The sequence below is a fragment of the Eretmochelys imbricata genome, chromosome 1, assembly GCF_965152235.1.
Source record: "Eretmochelys imbricata isolate rEreImb1 chromosome 1, rEreImb1.hap1, whole genome shotgun sequence".
NCBI classification, from domain to species: Eukaryota; Metazoa; Chordata; order Testudines; family Cheloniidae; genus Eretmochelys; species Eretmochelys imbricata.
In genome coordinates, this window is record NC_135572.1 from 69,355,365 (window position 1) to 69,374,611 (window position 19,247).

The following is a 19,247-nucleotide window of genomic DNA, read 5'->3' on the forward strand; positions in this document are numbered from 1 at the left end:
TGATTTCTGTTCAGTCCACAATGCTTGAATCCGCAAAACTGCTATATATACAAATCGCCCCCTGAGGCAGATACATCTGTAGTGGAAGTTTTTGACAGAAGAGGATGACAGAATAATACTCCCTAATGAGGACAGACCCCTGGGAAGTATGCGAATCAGCAAGTCTAGAGAGATTTTGATGGGATGATATTCAGACTTCAACCATATATCTCTGGTGAAGTCCAGCACGCTAAAGTCACATACATGTAGAATGCCATGTGTCCGAACCACACACTCAAGATCTCATGTTGCCCTTGGCTGGGATTGCAGAGTATTGCATAGGGAAAAGAGACTGGAGCAAGTAAGCAGTTGCTGTCTTCAAATTGAGGATCACACCAATGAACTTGATTCTTTGAACACGGGACAGAATCACTTTGTCTTATTATCAGGTCTTGTTGAGCAAATAGTGAGTGGAGATCTGCTGGATGCTATGTTCCCCTTGCTGACTGGAGTGGCTGAGGATCAACTAGTCATGTAAACAGGGGAATACCTGCATGCTGATTCTTCTGAGGTGAGCCACCACTTCTGTCATGTCAGGAAAGGTATATTGGTAGCAGAGGTCTACCACCATGAAACTGAGATATTTTGTGAGTGGGATGGATCACTACGTGAAAGTAGACATCCTGTAAATCGAGAGCAGCATACCAGTCATTGGGATCTAAGGGAGGACTAGAAGCCAAAGAAACGATGCAATGTTTTATTATCTTGATGAAGGCTTTTAGCTTCCATGAGTCTAGAATCAGCCTCAGAACCCCTTTTCTCTTGGATATGAAGTGGATATGGAGCAAGTATTGAGAGTAAAAATGTCGTCCCCAATTTTGAGAACATCCTCTGTAACTCTGAAACACAGAAGAGTCTACACCTCTTGCATGCATGCAGACTTTGTGAGATAGGTCCCTGAAAAGGGACAGGGGAAAGGTGCATGGGGTTAGGGCACAAATTGAAACCGTATCTTGAAACAGTCCCACAGTGCTTAGGACTCACTGGTCTGTTGTTTATGGCCTTCTAGCAGTGAAGAAATGGGACAATCTGTCCCCAAAAGTGGGAGAAAGTCAGAGAGACAGGCAAGAAAGATCGAGTACAACTGGTCTGCTGCTCTTGGGGAAGCAGACATATAGGTTGCCTAGCCTGAGATGGGTGCTGCTGAAATTTGAGGTACAAAGCAGAAGACGCAGGGGGTCTCTTCCTTTGTGGCTTGTGCTGTCTCTTAGAGGCATGAGGCTGCCTTGGTGGATAGTACAATTGTCTCTGCTGCTGTTATAGCCTGCTACATTTCCTCCTTGGGTTCAGCATATAAAACATGAGTGAGAGTAACCTGAGAGTCTTTAAGGGAATGCAAGACCTCACCATTTTTATCTGGAAAGGGATTAGATCCCTCAACTGGCAAATTCTTGATTATTTGATGCACTTCTGCAGAAATTCCAGAAGTCTGGAGCCACAATGGCCTCCACAAAATGGCTGCTGCTGCCATCTCTTTGAGTCCAAGACATCCAAAGCAGCTTGGAGGGACTTCCTCACTACATGACGACCTCCTGAGAACCAAGGCTTTGAATTCCTCTTGAGCATCATCAAGGAGTTTATCAGAAAATTTAGATGTGGAATCCCAAATGATCTAATCATACTGTGAATACATTTTCCTACCATACAAATCCAACTTGTTGGGCTCCTTTTCTTTTGGTGAAGTCTTGAAGCAACCCTGCCATCATTTTTAATTAGCTGCAGTAATGATCAGAGAGACAGGTGTGGGTGGGAAAAGAATTGTTCGTATCCTTGAGAGGGAGCTTGGTAACATTGCTCAGTTGTTTTAGCAGTTGGCGTCAGGAGGCTTGGTGTGCCAAAATACGTTGGCTGTTTCTAACAATGCTTCATTAATAGGCAGAGCAACTCTGGCAGGCACTGGAGTTTGGAGAACATGTCTACAAGTTTGTGAGGAATCTTTTGCAATAGCGCTGGCTGAACTCTTAGTTAGGATGCTACCCTCCTCATATGCTCTTGATGGGCCTGAAGTAATCAGGAATGGAGGAAAATGACTTAGGCATAAGAGTTACATTTGGCGATGAAAATATATTGTGAGGAAGTAAAGTCTCCTCTTATTGTAGGGTATCCTTCAGTGAGCCAAATTCAATAGCAGTCTCAGCCAAAAGGATGAGTATAGGCACCTGCTCAGTCTGAGAGAGTGTCAAAGGTGTTTCCTTAGCTGGCAGTGGAGCTGGCGATCTAGTTCTGGCATGGCTGGGAGAAAAAAACCAAGTTGAGTGTGGAACGCCACAGGATGCCCAAATGGGTCAATCCATGTGGCCGTGGAAGTCAATGAGAAGAGCCCCATGGCGAGCGGTCTCTCTAGACCTATTTTTATATGAGTGTCTAGATCAAGAGAGGGAATCTCTCTCCAATGAAGGAAGGAGTGAAAATCTAAGTGTCCTTGATCTCAAGGGATTCATGTCTCTGCTAGCTTCCGATTCCAAGCATGAATTGGTTAGTCTGTCAGTATGGGAGGAGCAGCACCCAGGTGGAGTGGTTGGTAACCTGGGATGATCCACGGAATTATCTGGTCTCTGAATCAGCCCCAAAGATTGCAATGAACGTCTTCTAAGTGTGAGCAGTGGAGACCATATCAAAGGTGGAATTGGGGTCAAAGGCTAAGCAGACAGTGGGACCGAGGTGAAATCTGCAGCCAGTACTGAAGTCAGTATGGATGATTGTACTGGAGTTGAGAACAGAATATCAGACTACAATAGGGAAGAGTCCAGTACTGAGACACAGCAGATCCCTTGCTGCAACACAGATCTTTGATGTTGTCAGTACCGACAGGACTGGTGCCTCTGAGGAAATCAGAAGTGGTGCAAATGCCAAATTAGATGAGTCTGTGAACAGATCAGTGGGTACCGGTCTCAACTGAACCGACAGGTTCAGTATCAGATTCAATGACACAGGCAGGTGGAGTCTCTCATCAGACCACTCTAGAGAGTATTGAGCCTCAATACAGGCAGAATCATAAGACAACTTATCTGAGCCACAACGACAGCCAGTCTCCTTTGTACAGCTTGAGAAACGCTTCTTGGGTCTCAAAGTTAGCCTCGGATCTGAAGCAGTCACATTGTTTGGCAACCTAGAAGAAGACCCTAGCAAAGGGAGTGGTCTGTTCTCTTCCATCAGCAGTTACCAGTCTTTTCAGCTTTGGGATGAGAGTCAGACAAAGCTGCAGGAGCCCTCCCAGTGGTGTAAAGTCTGATCTCAGAACTTCTGAGGGGTCAGGATCAAAAAATGGGCAAATAGACTGCTCAAGGAAATACTCTCTCAAGTGTCTCTCCCAGGATTGTGGGTTCTTCTCTTAAAACAATGTCAAATCTTACATTTTTCTTTGTTATGTCCCTCACCCAGTGATATTAGGCAAGGAGTATGAGGATTCTTTGTCTGTATAATGTCTATGCAGAAAGGGCAATGTTTAAAGCCCAGGGATTTCTGCATATCAAAACCGGTGCCGAGCACCTCAGACCTTGAATAACAAAGAAAGGGCCCATCAAGTAGGCAGAATATGGCGATTGTCTTGCATGAAGCGAGCAACCCATGCTCTGCATGGATTTCAGCTCAATAAGGACTCTTCACATTGCTGGAATTAGAAGGTTGGGTGAGGAGAGGCAGGCAGGACAGATTAATTACATACTATACATATACTATGGAAATGTGGTCTTAAGAATGACAGGAGCTATGGCAGCTGCCAAGACTTGGAAGAACAGGTGGTGCCCGTGGAGAACCTGGTATAGGGTATGACTGCTCTGATCCATGATCAGCATGGATGGCTGATCTACCCAAGTCTACCTTTTCCCAGTGTCAAGGATTTTGACAAGGGTAGTTGGGACCAAGAGTCAGAGCAGGGCCAAACCTGAAGCTGAAAGTAGCGGAGGTGTCCTGAGGCTGAGAGTAGCAGAAGAATTTGTAATCAAGTTTTTGGATCTGAGTGAATATTAGATATCATTGATTTTTTTCCCCCCTCTAACATCCCATCTTCAGGTTTTAGTAGGTATAATTTTTTGCATTCTCAGAACAGAGACGTTATTCTGCAAATAGAAAGAACAATGTATAATAAAAATCTCCAAAAATCTTTACATTTCTATGCCCAGGTGAATTGATCTGAATAGTAAAAAAAAGAGGTGATAGGTATGACCAACACAAAACTCCATAACTAAGAGCCTCCAGGAAGGAAGAATGTCATACATCATTATTACAAGAATTAATAAATCCAGTCTAAGACAACTCCTTTCACCGTGCCAAGTCCTGGAGATGCATCAGCAGCACCACAGGATTAGCTATGTCTAGAAGTCATTGAAAAATCAAGGTGCATCAGAAATTCTATTTCAATTCAGCTCCTACAGTTCCATGTTATCTGAACATCCAAATTTTATGGCGGGGGTGGGGGAGGGAGGAGGGCACAATATGGCTCTAGGGTTGTGTGTATGGCTGCTTATCCTACATGAGCTCGTGTGTATGTTGATGGCTTCAGTGAGGCTGCATATTTCCACAAGTCGTATTCCTTAAAGAAACAGTACTTTTAAATTATGCTCTCATGTACAACAGTGACAGTCTTTGTAACTGTTCTTCCACCTGACAAACTGATTGACTCTTCCCTTACATACGGCATCAGTAGCTGTGTTGATTTTTCTTTTGGCTCAGACTTTTGCTAGTTATTCATTTGTCATAGTCTCTGACAGCATGGATGGCTGATCTACCCAAGTCTACCTTTTCCCAGTGTCAAGGATTTTGACAAGGGTAGTTGGGACCAAAAGTCAGAGCAGGGCCAAACCTGAAGCTGAAAGTAGCGGAGGTGTCCTGAGGCTGAGAGTAGCAGAAGAATTTGTAATCAAGTTCCAGGCTGGGTCGATACCAAGGATCAGAGTCTAAGTCAGGTTTCAGGTCAGGAGGTAACGTCCAAATCAAGCCAAGGTCGAATCTTGGAGTTCAAGAATAGGAATGGTTGTGGCAGCTACAGGAGATTGACACTGTTGCCTGGACACTTCATGGTTTATAGAAGTCAGGGAGCCAATCACAAGGCAGCAGGCTGCTGCTTGGTGGATCCCTTGAGGCAGGACTTCCTGTGGTCTGTGTCTGCAGCAGGTCGTGGCTAGTGGAGTGTGAGCTGGTTAGAGTTGTCACTGGGTGGCAGCAAGGAGAGATTTTGCTGCCTGGCTGATCTACAGCCCTGGGTTTGAGACCCACTTGGCCTTATACCCAGGCACACTTTCCAAGCACTGTCCATTATCAGTATGACCCTACCGTTTGGTTGTTGGGAACAAGCCAACAAATTACCAGTGTCAGGTGCTGAGTAAGTTGTGAGGCCACAGACCTGTAGAATACTTATAATTTTTAAACCTCAGTTGATATTTATCCTCAGAGAGCCCCAATAAATTTAAAATAGCAGCCAGGACCTTGTAATCTGCAGCAGCATGCTCATCCAGGCCACAATACACAACTTGTTCCTCTTTAATCAAGAAAAAGGGAAAGAACTCAGATAGCCCAGGATTCATTCTCCCACTGAAACGCAGTAACTAAATCATTTTAAAAGTGATCAGGTGAGCCTCTAAGCCATTTCCAGGCCCCAGATTTATCAGGAAAGGGCTGGGAGTTGCTGGCAGCATAGTTTGCGCTGCTAGGCTCATGACCCTCTGCAGCAGACGCGCTTGAAGGTCTCTAGCTCTCCTGCTTCTTCAGCAAAGCCTACTGAGGTGCAACCTGAGCTTTCTGCTGCTCCCTCTGCTGTTCCAATGGGCATTTTTCAAACCAATTCCCTTTCACCAGAACATAAGAACTTAAGAATGGCCATACTGGGTTACACCAATGGTCCATCTAGCTCAGTATCTTCCGACAGCGGCCAATGCCAGATGCTTCAAAAGGAATGAAAAGACCAGGGCAACCATCATATGATCTATCCCCTATTGTCCAGTGCCAGTACCTGGCAGTCAGAGGCCTAGGGACAACCAGAGCATGAGGTTGCATCTCTGACCATCTTGGCTAATAGGGCACTGAGGGAGCTGTTATTCATGAATTTATCTAATTCTTTTTTGAACTCAGTTTGGACTTTCACAAAATCCCCTTGCAGAGTTCTACAGGTTGACTGTTCACTGCGTTAACAAGTACATCCTTCTGTGTGTTTTAAACTTCCTGCCTATTAATTTCATTGGCTGACCCATAGCTCTTGTGTTTTGGAAAGGAGTAAATAAGCTCTAAAAACTTTTGCAGTCTCAATTTTCAAAATTAATAAAGCATTCATCTCATACTGCAGCAATCTGTAATATTTTAGTTGCTAAAATCATCCTCAAACTGAAGCTTTTATACATCATATATACTCTCCATATATAGTAGAATTACAACAGCTGAATAGAGCTATGGTTGTGGAAACATGGACTGTTTAAAACAGCAGCAGCAACTTAGGTTTTAAACAATTTACCAAAGTTAGCACAGACATAGGAAAAGTTTTCCAAAAAACCAAAACTAAGTATTAGAACAATTTTTTTTGTATGGAAAGTTTATTTTATTTAATGTAGATGAATGCCTCACCTGATTTAATATTAAAAAAAAATTGAGACATGGCTGGTTTAGAAAACTTCATATAAAACCACTATAAATATTTTTACGACCATACAAAGTGTTTTTTGTTTTGTTTTTCTTCTCCAGTTTGTTTTTTTTATTCAGATTAAAGAAAAATAAGAACTGTCTGCACATTAGCAATTAAACTGTCCCAACTAGGAGGAAAAGTTTAAAGACACTAAGATGCATGGGATTCTGATGTACAGAATTCTTCATCCAGAGGCCCCCAAACACATGCTGGCTTTTGAAGGATATGGCAGTTAGTTCCTGCTTGGCTGACATAACATATTCCTAAAAGCGCCTAAGCCATACTGTTTTCCTGCCTCTAGTGTTGGTCACCAGTGAGGATGGCAGGGAAAGGTAGTCTCAGACTGCATTTTACAAAAAATATCTGCCACCATATGGATTCTCTATTGTGTTTAACACCAAATACTTAAGATCTTGGAATAGTAAGAAAAGGCAGACCTGACCATGAGGCAGTTGGCAAGGAGGAGTGCATGGCTATTTTTGACAGGCGCCTCCAGGTTTTCCACCTTCTTCTGGGTTCTAGAATAATTTAAGCAGTTTCCCCTTAAGTAAAACAAACACGTAGATGAAAGAGTTCACGTGAGACCAGTGGTTTATAATGAAAGTCCTTAGATGATCTAAATGGCAGGGAAATTGGTAATTAAGCTATAATGTGGAAGGAGTTGCACTGTAATTCTGGGATAGTTTAAATGAGGGTTCATTTCAGGCTGCAAAATAATTCCTGGGAAATCAGCACTCAAACATCAACTAATTCACCCTGCGACAGAATGGTAAACTTCGCTGATCAATGGTAAGTTCTATTCATATAAAATGTGAAAAACACTGCCAGGATTAGACACACACAACTATTAGGAACTATTAAACATCAGTAAAGCAAAAAGGAACAAAGAATCGGAGGAGGAGCAGTAATTCAATGAAATGGACGCTAATGCCTTAGGTCTTGTCTACAATGGAAAATTACACTGTGCTAACCAACACAATGTTAAACATGACTTAAGTCTTAGTGTAGAGGTACCATCTTTAATATCGCTGACACACTGGGGTTAACTATGACTAGATGACACTGTGCTAACGTGCTTATCTATACTCCACATTTAAAAACTTGTCAATTAGTATGTATTTTAAACCAATTAAAAATAATATTCCAATGTAGACAAGGCCTTAAGAGAGATTAGCAATGGGTGATTTAAAAAGTGTGCAAGAGAAGATAACAGTGATTAAAGAAAAGTGGAAGAAACACTGGAAGCAAAGAGATAAGCGAGCGAGCGAAAGGTACAAATGTATCCTCTTAGTAACAGAGCCTACTATCAAAGAAGGACTGTCTTTAAGAGGGCTGATTTAGCATCACAAGAAGCAGGAATAATATTGAAAAGCCAAGGTACCTCACCTAAGGCAAGAAAACAACACATTTTTGAGACCTATCATGTTAAATACCACACCAGGGTTCTGTATGATGATTGACGATGACGATAGAAGGTAAGGAAGATATAACAATTTTTTTCTCATAAAAAAATAGTTCTTTCTCCATGAAGGGTATAAAGTGTTTTGCAGTCTCTTTCTTAGACTTTGCAGTGACATCACACAAGATTATGAACAGAACGAATTACCCTGGGAGTAATCAGGTTTAGAAAGTAAGTAATTGTGATAGAAACTAATCTGTACTATACATTCTTTGGGGGTAGAGAACATATTTGCCCTTTAAACTACCTTGCAGGGTGGTTGTTCTTTTTGGAGTGTGCATGGCGGGATTGTATAAATAAATAATAATGGACAAGTGATGAAACTGGCTAAATAACCCAAAGAACAACTTCCATAAAGGAAAAATTTCATATGGAAAACATATGCAAAAATAAATGTTTCATAATTATAATAAGTAAAATACCTCAGAATACAATAAACTTCAAAAATGTTCACACTTCAGACAAGATTATAATGTTAATACAATGACAGTAATATGGACCATACAATATGTAATTTTATTCAGTCTGTTTCACTCTATGACAGAAATAGAAACTTTAAGAAGTTTAAGTGCAAATCAACCTCAACAGATGTAATTCTATCTTATATTTGATGTAAAATAGATTAGTTATTTTTAACTCAAACTACCAAGTACTCCTAGAAATGGACTATATGAACTGAAAGGTATAAAAGAACAAGTTTAAAAATCTAATCATTGGGGAGGGAGGATTCAAACAAGAGATTTAAGTAGTGCCATAGTGACAAAAGAAAAAGTGAATGCAGTATAAAAACTCAGCATGCATAATATTTTAAACTCACTTTACATAGAGAGCTGAGGTTAAATCCAAAGGTCTGTGCATTCCGAGAACCTGCATTCATGTAGTTTCCTATTAGCAACACTAGTTCCAGCAACTTGCTGAAGCTTTTGCTCTTCTTTATCTCTTCACAGGCAGCACTGACAGCCATGATGTCAGGTTTGATGTTGTTCACCTGTTCCTCAAACTGAAGCTTAAAGAGAATAGCACTGAGCCGTGTCTGTAGTCTCTTCACATTGCTCATCTGATTGAAAAGAAAATAGGAAATTTCCTTTAAAATTCATGCTATACTTTCCTTTAAAATTCACACTGTACAAATGCATATACTCTGGGATGATTTATTGGTGTGACAGGCTTGAAAAAGCAATGCATCTCCTATAACTAATAGCAAAACGGATGAATGAAAAAAGCCAAGTAATCTGAAAAACATCTTAAACATGGAACACAATATAGAATTTGCTTATATAATTCAGTATATGTACAAACACCACAGTGATGGGTGCAATATAATTAGACAAACAGAATTCTACTTACAAAACACTAACAGCTGTATAGTATATACAACCTTTCGCTTTCTTCATGCTATACAGGATAAGGTGTTTTAAAGTTACGTTGCAATCTTCCAGCCTGGTCAAATCCCATTGAGGTCAGTGAGATACCACCAAGGAGGTATTTCTATTATGTCTCATATCCTGATTAATCTATTCTGACTCCCCATTTCTATTTACAGCAACTCTCAAACCCAAGGTATTGTGGTATGTTGTAGCCCTATTGTAGCCTTGATGTAAACAGATCCTGGATTAAATTTGAAATGATGCCTCCACCTGGAAATCTCCTTGGCCCTAGGTGTACAGAAATGTATCCCTGAAATATAAGGAATGGCCTTGGCTGGCGATGGGACATTGGACAGGGAGGGCCAGGGCTCTGAGGTGGCACTGGGCATTTTCAGTCTCAGGTGCTTAGCTGGCTGGTTCTTGCTCACGTGCTAAGAGTTTGATTGCCATATGTGGGGTCAGAAAGGAATTTTTTCCCCAAGTCAGATTGGCAGTGGCTTTGTGAGGGTTTCGTCTTCCTCGGCAGTGGTTAAGTAGGGGGTCACTTTCCAGGATTATCTGGGTATAGCTCACTTATTATTTCCCTGCCTTTGCAGGGACCTTATGCAGAGGTGTACTTGGTCCCTCCTATTCTCTGTCTGTGGCATGTAACAGTCTAGTCTCCTGTGGGCTGTAATAATTCAGTCTAATTTCAGTTGTTGGGTTTAGTGTGCAGGTACTGGCTGGTGTTGGTAGCATGTGATACACAGAAGGTTAGGTGGTCCCTTCTGGCCTTAAACTCTATGTCTTATCATTTACTACTGGACTACTGCAGAACAAGTAAAACACCATAGGCATTTGTATTCAATATGCATCAAGCGGAACCTGATAAGATGGTAAATTTATTGAATAAAGTGGAAACGTAAGGGCAGTTGGACTGGAGATTGAACAGTTCGTACAACAATATGCTAGAAATGGAAATACCTTAGACAACTAAAATGAGCTCAGTGCATTTACCTCTTTCATGCTTTATTGTACTCTGTACAGTCAAATGATTGTAGTACACAAAGTGTGCTTTACACTGTACACACACAGACATTCATTCTATACTGTAAGGAACTTACAATATAATGGCAGACATGACACAACTAAGAATTGTAATTGTGCTGCCCTCTATTGTTCTGAAATAGCCAAAATCTGCTAACCTTCATAACATACTACAAGGTGCAACTTTTTAGGAGGACTGCTCAAGAATCAAATAATGTTAGTGTAAGGGGACTGTTGCCCCCTTACTAACATTCAGTGGGGGTGTTTTAGTTGCTAGCTGCCAGTACTAAAAAGGGGGAAGGGTCGATGGGGAATCAAGACCCTGAGACTGACAGCCCCCAGGAACAATGGGGAGAGACCAATGCTCCAGGTCAACCTGAATGACAGGGCAGGCAGGCTAATCAGGGGGTCAGGAGGCCAGGGAGGTCCCATCCTCCGTGTGAGCTGGATTTGCCTAGGTCAGACGGAGTGGGGCTGGGCTAAGGAGAAAGCAGGGGCCCAAGCTAAGCTGGGGAGCAGAGCCGTGCCAGATCCAGAGGGACCAGAAAAACAGCCCAGAGAGAGCAGACCCTGTCCTTGGAGCAGAGCTGCAGCCCCAAAGCCAGAGGCACAGCCCAGAGAGAGCAGACTTACCCTGGGAGCAGAGCTGCAGAAACCAGAGCCAGACAGGCCAGAAAAGCAGCCCACGAAGCAGGTCAGTGCTGGGAGCAGAGTCACAGAAGCAGCCTGCAGAGCAGACCTGTCCTGGGAGCAGAACTGTAGCAACCAAAGGCAGAGCAGCAGCAGCAGCGCTGAGACAGAGTGGTGGAGCTCGGGCCGAAGCAGTCCAGAGCTGGGCATGGTGAGCAGCTGGGGAGAGCGAGGGCGACCCTGGGCAGCAGGCCCACCACAGGGAGACGCCTCAACCAAGAGGCTCTGCAGGCCAGGCTTGGATCGTAACCCCGACAGGGAAGGGGCGACACTGGGAAGAAGGGTCCTACCACTTAGAGCCTGAGAGCGTGTGGCCACCACCAGAGCAAGTGTCCAAATCACAGCATCCCTGCAGCACAACCAGGGCCTGAGAAGAAGGCCTGGGACTTACAAGGAACAGACTGTGAACTGCCCTGACGTTCCAGAGACACTATTTGTGATGTTCCCTGCCACAGAGCGGGTTGATGTGTTTCCTTTAACCTTTCTCATTTTTCCTTATTCTCTTTAAAATTAATTGTTGATTAAATAACTTGCATTTGCTTTAAATTGTATGTAATGGTCAGTGGGTCAGAGACGGGCCCAGTGCAGATAGAGTACCCCAGAGTGGGGACACCCTAGCCCCTGTCCTAGGTGACCACAGCAGGGTTGGGGGTCGAGCCCCCCAGGAATCCTGGGCCCAGCCTTGTTGAGGTTCCTGCCAGACAGGAGAGTGGAAGGGGAGTCCTCAAGGGCACGGAGGCCACTGGGGAAAGGGAGTGGGAGTGAAGACTCGGATCCTTTTGCTAGCCCACTTCACCGGGCTAGTGCAGAAGCCAGGAAAGTTCCCCACAGTAGTGGGACTATTCCCCCGCTTACATTAGGAATTTTTTATATGGGTCGTGAGGCATTTGATTTATTGTTGTACCACCTGGTTATTATTTAGCAGTAGTATATGCCGAAGAGCTGGTATTTCTGTTTTTATTATGTTATACAATATTTGTCATGTGCCTACAGGTCTTTAAATAGGGACCTCTTATTTTATAAAACTAAATAAATAAGGAAATTGGAAGATGTTTAGAGAACAGTTACAAAAACAAGGTCCCATGGTCACTTAATTGTCCTTAGAGGAGGTTGAAAAAGCCAATTTATGGCATGGTAATTTCTAAAATACATGTTTAAAAAAAATCATACATATTTTTACAATGAAAAATCAAAATCTGAAAATTTGTTTTCAGAAAATTCAAATATCCAAAAATTTTACCAAATACGTTCAGGTCCCAGTTTTTTATAAATAAAAAAAATAAAGTAAAGTGAACATTTTCAGGGAAAATTGCAGTTTTGGATAAAAACATTTCTCATTAAAACAAAATGTTCCAACAACAACAAAAAAAAAAATAAAAATTTGACCAGCTCTACTTCTCATGCACACACTTTGTTAACCAAAATGTTCTTAGATATGAACAAAACTACCTTGTTCCCATCCATCCATTTACATCTCCTTTCAGGGCAGAGCACCAACTCACTTAGTCTTCCCTGACCCTTCCTTACTGCTCCAATTTCCTGGTCCTGCTATTCTCAACAACCACCACCCAACAAAGCTGCCTTACAGACAGTCAGCTAGCAATGTCTCTTAGGCAAAGCACATCCAACAGAGAATGATTCCTGACTCGCATGGTGCCTGAAAGTCTGTTTGCTTGGTCCTTGTCCAGTCTGAACTCTGACAAAGGTCATTACAGATGTCCAGGAATAAATTATCCAAATGTCAAGTTAGAGAAATATTTCAGGAGAGACTATAAAGGCTCTGGGCTAGATGCTTCACCCTCCAATTTCCTTTGGCAGAATAGTTACGGCTCCCAGGAGGCAGCTCATCCCCCACGATAAGTTGTGTTTAGGTCTGAGGCTGGAAGCAGCCCCATGGGCCACTCTCCATCCCATAGGGGATCATCTTTAAACTCTTCTTTTCTCTGAACCCATACATCTGGGTCATGTCCAAATTCTGTTGCTTTTTCCTGTTTAATATTTCTGGAGTCCAATATTTCCTCTCTGTATATTCAAGGTAAAAGTCTAGTCCAGCCCCTCAATATCTCAAGCTTTGATTATTTGTAACCTTATCCACTCAGGGCTCCCTGACATATACAGTGCCCCCCCTTCTAACCAGGCACAATCTAGCCACTAAGATATCCACCTTGCCTGATCTGAAAACATAAACCCTGCCTTCGTCTCCTTCACTGCATCAAGTAAAAGCTTTCTGTCCATGCTTCTGCATAATTCTGACCCCTCCCTACTTATGATGTTCCTCCAAAGTCCACTCCACTTATGATAACTAATTGCCCCACTGGTCTGCTCCTCCCAATACAATTTTCACACTTTCTTCCACACCAACTCCTATGCTTGAAACAATCTCCTTCAGCTCGTGTTCATGACAATAACTACTAGCCTTTCCATATTCAAATTTTTCCACAAGATCCACTCTCCAAATTTTACTGCTCCTGTTGCTGGTAGTTAATGTCATTATCTATGCTGGTCTGGAGTACAAGATGCTTCAAACTAACATAACAACCGCACAAAATAATTTTAAGATTTTTGTTTCAAACTGATACAACTACTGAAACTCTCAGTTGAGCATTGGCTTAATATCTAGTCACACTGTTACGGAGCTGAAAAAAAAAAGTTAGGGGAGATGCTCCACTAATAAGATTCTGATCCTTAAATAAGAATCCCCATTTTTTTTTATTGGTTTGAGCTCTAATTAATGGTTATATTAGTGTTCTTTTAGATTTTGAATAAATTATTCTTCTGTTAACACTCTGAACAGGATACAAAATTTCAGTTCAATTCAATTAAACTTTTCAACTGAATTGTGATTCAAACCAGATGTGTTAGAAGTACTCTGCAAATTTAAATGGATCTTTTCTAGCAAATCTAGAGTAAGCCTAGATAAATAAGAAATTTTCCAGTGATTTCAAAATAAACTCTCTCTTCCTTTTGGGTCAAAGACTTAATACAAAAATTCCATTTAAATTAGCCACATATTTTTATATTATTCATCTTGACCCAGGAAGCAATAGAATGGAGTACTATCAAATCATCAGAACTAACCAACCAATATGTCAGCTCCATTCATTTTAAATGATGTTACACTCCAGATGCAGTAGAACCCACACATTCAAAATTACTTAATGAACCTCAGACTCTCAGATAAATTAATTTATGAAAATATATAAAGGTAATTGTCTAGACCAGTGGTTCTCAAATTTATTTGCTCGGCTCTCCCTTCTTTGTGTCTGTTACCGTCCCCTTCCCACACACAACTACATATGCCGCCACCAAGCTCTGAAGGCAGTGCTGTGCCGCAGCTGCATAGAAATAAAGGTGGCAATGTGAAAAGCGAGATTTGTCAATAACACCTTTCACAGCAGACTTAGTGCCCCATTGCCACCCTTACTTCTGCGCTGCTGCTGCCACCCCGGGGCTGAAAGTCGGAGCCCTTCCGCCTCCAAGTGAGGGACGGGGAGTGGGGCGAGGGAGGCTGGGCAGAGAGGAAGAAGAAGAGCCTAAGCCCAGGCTGCCTCCAGGGGAGGGAAGTGGGGAGGGGAAAGGAGAGCCTGAGCCCAGGTGCTGGGACTCCAGATGTTCCGTTTATCCTTGCCTCCCGGATGTACATGACCCTTCTGCACGAGCCCCATTCACTGGGGTGGACAGCCAGAGCTCTTTAAAAAAAAGAAAGCACACAGCTCTTGCCTCCCTTGACACATTCTCTGGTCTCCCAAGGGAGGTGTGCCCCATAATTTGAGAACGCAACATATAGACTAAAAATTTGCAAAATCCATTTGTTCACAAATATTTTTGTAGAAATGCAAAAAATGTTCTAGAACCATAAATCCATTTCTCTCTCCTTTTCAAAAATGCCTCAGTGGATTTTTTCATTTTACAAAATCATCTGTGGTTAGATTGAAGCTGCTCACAGCAAAATTTTATCCAGGCATGAAAGGTTTTTTGTTTTGAATTATTAACAACAACATAGAAGTAATAAATCCCTTTAAAATGGTGCCTTTATTTGATCAAAACAAATAGCATCTTACTTAGTCATTACTGTATATAAATACTACTAAACATACAACCAGAATTTTTCATTTTCAAAGTACTTTAAAAAAATATTTTGCATACGTTTATTTAATTCCAAGGCCAGAAAAGCCCATTGTGATCATCTAGTCTGACATCCTGTACAGCACAGGCCAATAGAACTTCCCCCAAAAGAATTTCTACAGCATATCTTTTAGAGAAACAGCATTCAATCTTGATTTACAAATTGTCAGTGATGGAAAATCCACAGTGAGACTTGGAAATTGTTCCAATGGTTAACTACCCACACTGTCAAAAAATTATGCCTCATTTCCAGTCTGAATTTATCTAGTTTCAGTTTCCAGCTATTAGAATATGTTACACCTTTCTCTGCTAGACTGACTAACCCATTTTTAAATATTTGTTCCCCATGTAGAAACTTACAGAATGTAATCAAGTCACCCCTTTATCTTTGTTAAGATAAACAGATTCAGCTCCTTGAATCTGTCATTATATGGCAAGTTTTCTAATGCTCTAATCATTCCCGTTCCTTTTCTCTGAACTGTCTCCAATTTGTAGGCAGTGCTGGTCCCAGAATAGAAGAGCTCTGTGTAGCTCGAAAGCTTGTCTCGCTCACCAACAGAAGTTGGTCCAATATAAGATTATCTCACCCACCTTGTCTCTCTCCAGTTTGACAACATCCTTCTTGAATTGTGGACACCAGAACTGGACACAGTATTCTAGCAGCAGTGCCAGAGAAAGAGGTAAAATAATCTCTTTACTTCTACTCAAGATTAACCTTGTTTACATATCCCAACATTACATTAGCTCTTTTGGCCACATCACCACACAAGGAGCTCATGTTCAGGTGATTATTTGCCACAACCTCCAAATCTTTTTCAGCATCACTGCTTCCTAGAATAGAATCCCCACAATCCTGTAAGCATGGCCTACATTCTGCTTTGTTCCGAGCTGAATATATTTGCTTTTAGCCATATAAAAATGCATATTAATTATCTGCAACCTGTTTACAAAGCAAACCAATGCTGTGAATCAGTGATCTGTCCTTTTCGTTATTTACCACTCCCCCAATTTTTATATCAGTAGCAAACTTTGTTACTGATGATTTTACATTATCTTCCAGGTGATTGATAAAGATGTTAAACAGTATAGAGCCAAGAACTGATATCTACGGGACTCCACTGGAAACACATCCACTTGCTGTCTATTCCTCATTTACAATTACATTTTGAGAACTATCGGTTAGCCATTTTTTAATCCATTTAATGTGTGCTATGTTAATTTTATATGGGTCGATTTTTTTAAAATCAAAATGCAGTATCAAGTCAAACACCTTACAGAAGTCTAACTATATTACATTAACACTATTACTTTTATCAACCCAACCTTTAATCTCATCAAAAAAGATACCAAGTTAGTTAGACAGGATCCATTTCCATAAACCCATATTGATCTGCATTAATTATGTTATCGTCCTTTAATTCTTTATGCATCTAATCCCATATCAGCCACTCCATTATCTTGCCTGGGATGTCAGGCTAACAGGCCTATCATTTCCTGGGTCATCTTGTTTACCATTTTAAAAAATTGACATAACATAAGCTTTCTTCCAGTCTTCTGGAACTTTCCCAGTGCACCACGACTTATTGAAAATCAGCATTAGCAGTCCAGCAAGCGCCGCAGACAGCTCTTTTAAAACTCTTGAATGCAAGTTATCTGGACACGCTGATTTAAAAATTTCTAACATTAGTAGCTTCTAACATCCTCTAGAGATACCAATGGAATGGAAAGAGTTATTGTAACCATATGATGAGACTATATCATCTGTTTTTCCCCAAATACAGAATAGAAATATTTGGTGAACACTTCTGCCTTTTCTGCATTTTTAGTGACTCAAAATTTTTGCATTTTAAACAGTCCTGTAATATACCTAAGTATACTCCCTTTCTGCAAGTGGCAGTGAATGAACCGGGATTAGAACTCCATTGTTTTACAGTCCTCTGCTCATGCCCCTAAATGAGGTCTTTCTTTTACTATAGTAAAGCAATGCCACACATTAAGTGCATGAAAAAGTAAAGATTCTGGGAAATGTCTGCTGAGGTAATTGCGTTAAGATATTACCATGAGTCATGGTTTCCAGCATAAATAGTGGATGGTGCCAACTATTATTTCATACTCAATAGTTTAATAAATACATTGTGTAGATAGAGTTATTTCTATTTGTATGCTTGGAGGAAGTTTTTATTAAGATGTGTGTTAGCCATTGTGTGCATTTTCTTTGATTTGGTATTTATTGTTCTGTACTTTCATTCATATCAATTGTTCTGTGTTATGGCAATTTAACAAGGATATTAAGTTTTAGGTATCATAGTTTTAATTTAATTGTGTTTGTATGTCCCCAGGCAAAATAAAATCTCTGATAAAACTACTGCAATTGCACATATACCTCACCGCTACCATCAGAACTCCTGTTGGGGACACTGGGCATGGCCACTAGGTAACTCGAGGGGATGGAAGACCACAAGTGTCGATGAAGCCCCCTCGCACTAGGCCCAAGTGACCTTGGCCCCCCGCCTGGAGGCACTCGCAGCAGTTATGCTGAGGATCTGCAACAATATGTTGCAAAGTCAGACTGTCTGAAACTAAACAAGGCCAGACAGGGCAGATATGGCAAAACACTGCTGAACAAAGCAGCTTTATATATATGGTTTAACAGATGGTACAAAGCAAAAGGGAACTAGCTAGTGTCTGGATTGGCTGGCTATATGGATACTTAGGGCAGCTTGCTATTGGATAAGTATGCTGAAGACAGGATGTATAAAAGTCTGTGTAACTTCCTGCTCTGTGTACAGGATTTGAGGTGAATATCTCCCGGTACCATATTGAAGCTTCAAATAAACTTTTCTGCTTCTCCACTCCGTTGTGATTATTGGGTGACGCATACCGGGCAATGAACCTTGCTGTTGCTTGCCTCGGGCGCTCTGTGCCGGCAACACTCCCATTCAAAAGTATTTTTTCCCTTTCTCAAAAAGGGAATTTTAACTTCATTAATTTATGAGAAAAATAAAAATGATTTAACATTTCTTACACATTATATTTGTAGCTTTATATCCCTTCCCACTACAAAGTTATTCTGACTTTTTCTAATAAAGCAAGTTACCAGAAGCAAGGATATTTAAGAGCAACTGAAACTCAAGGAACCTGTCAGGGTCCCCCTTCTTTCCAAACAGAGCACTTGCACAACTTGTCTCTAATTCAAAAAAATTCAGCTTTAAGTAATTTTAACTTTTTTTCTTTATTTTTAAATAACTTGACTGTTTGGGGGTACAATTTCTGGCTTACTTAGTAAATAAAATTTATTTAAAAAAATAGTATACATTTTCCTAAATATAGCAATGCATATTACAAAATCCTAGAGATTTCACAAAATATGTATTTGTTTTATGGATTGAATAATATCTGGTTAAAATGTGGTTTTGGATTGGAAATGGTTTGTTTTATTAACATTTTAACTGCTACTAAAATAAACATAGTTCTGTTAAAAATCCATCAGAAATGGCAAAAATAATCAAAGTTTTTGATTAAAGATTTAAGCTAGCAATTTAAAGGCTCAGTTCTGCAACAGTTGTACAAATCAAATGCCCACTAGCTTCAATGCCGGAAAGATTGGATTATGTGTGTTTAAACATAATAGGTGACTCATTCCCTGACTACTTATGTAAATTAAAAAAAATGACCCGCTTAATTTCAAAGTCTTTTTTCTCTAGTAGTTTTATTACGCCTAATTTATTCTATGCTGTGCAGCAACCGAACAACAATAGAGGCAGATCTAGAAAGATTATTCAATAGGCACACTCCAAAGACATGTACTTTAATTCCTCTCATATAATACCTATGTTTATGCCAAAGGCCACACTTCCTGAAGTGCGTATGTTTATGCCAAAGGCCACACTTCCTGAAGTGTGTATGATGTAAGCATTATTGAAAAGATGAA

The 19,247-nt window shown here is 40.9% G+C and overlaps 1 protein-coding gene across 1 annotated transcript in view; it reads right to left on the reverse strand.

Moving 5' to 3' along the window:
* The window catches only part of DIAPH3 (diaphanous related formin 3), a 531,747-nt gene that overhangs the window by 215,618 nt on the left and 296,882 nt on the right, over positions 1-19,247 (reverse strand). Inside the window, exon 21 of the mRNA XM_077806852.1 lies at positions 8,926-9,165. Coding sequence (XP_077662978.1) covers positions 8,926-9,165 — 240 coding nt within the window. The remainder of the gene's footprint in view (positions 1-8,925; positions 9,166-19,247) is intronic.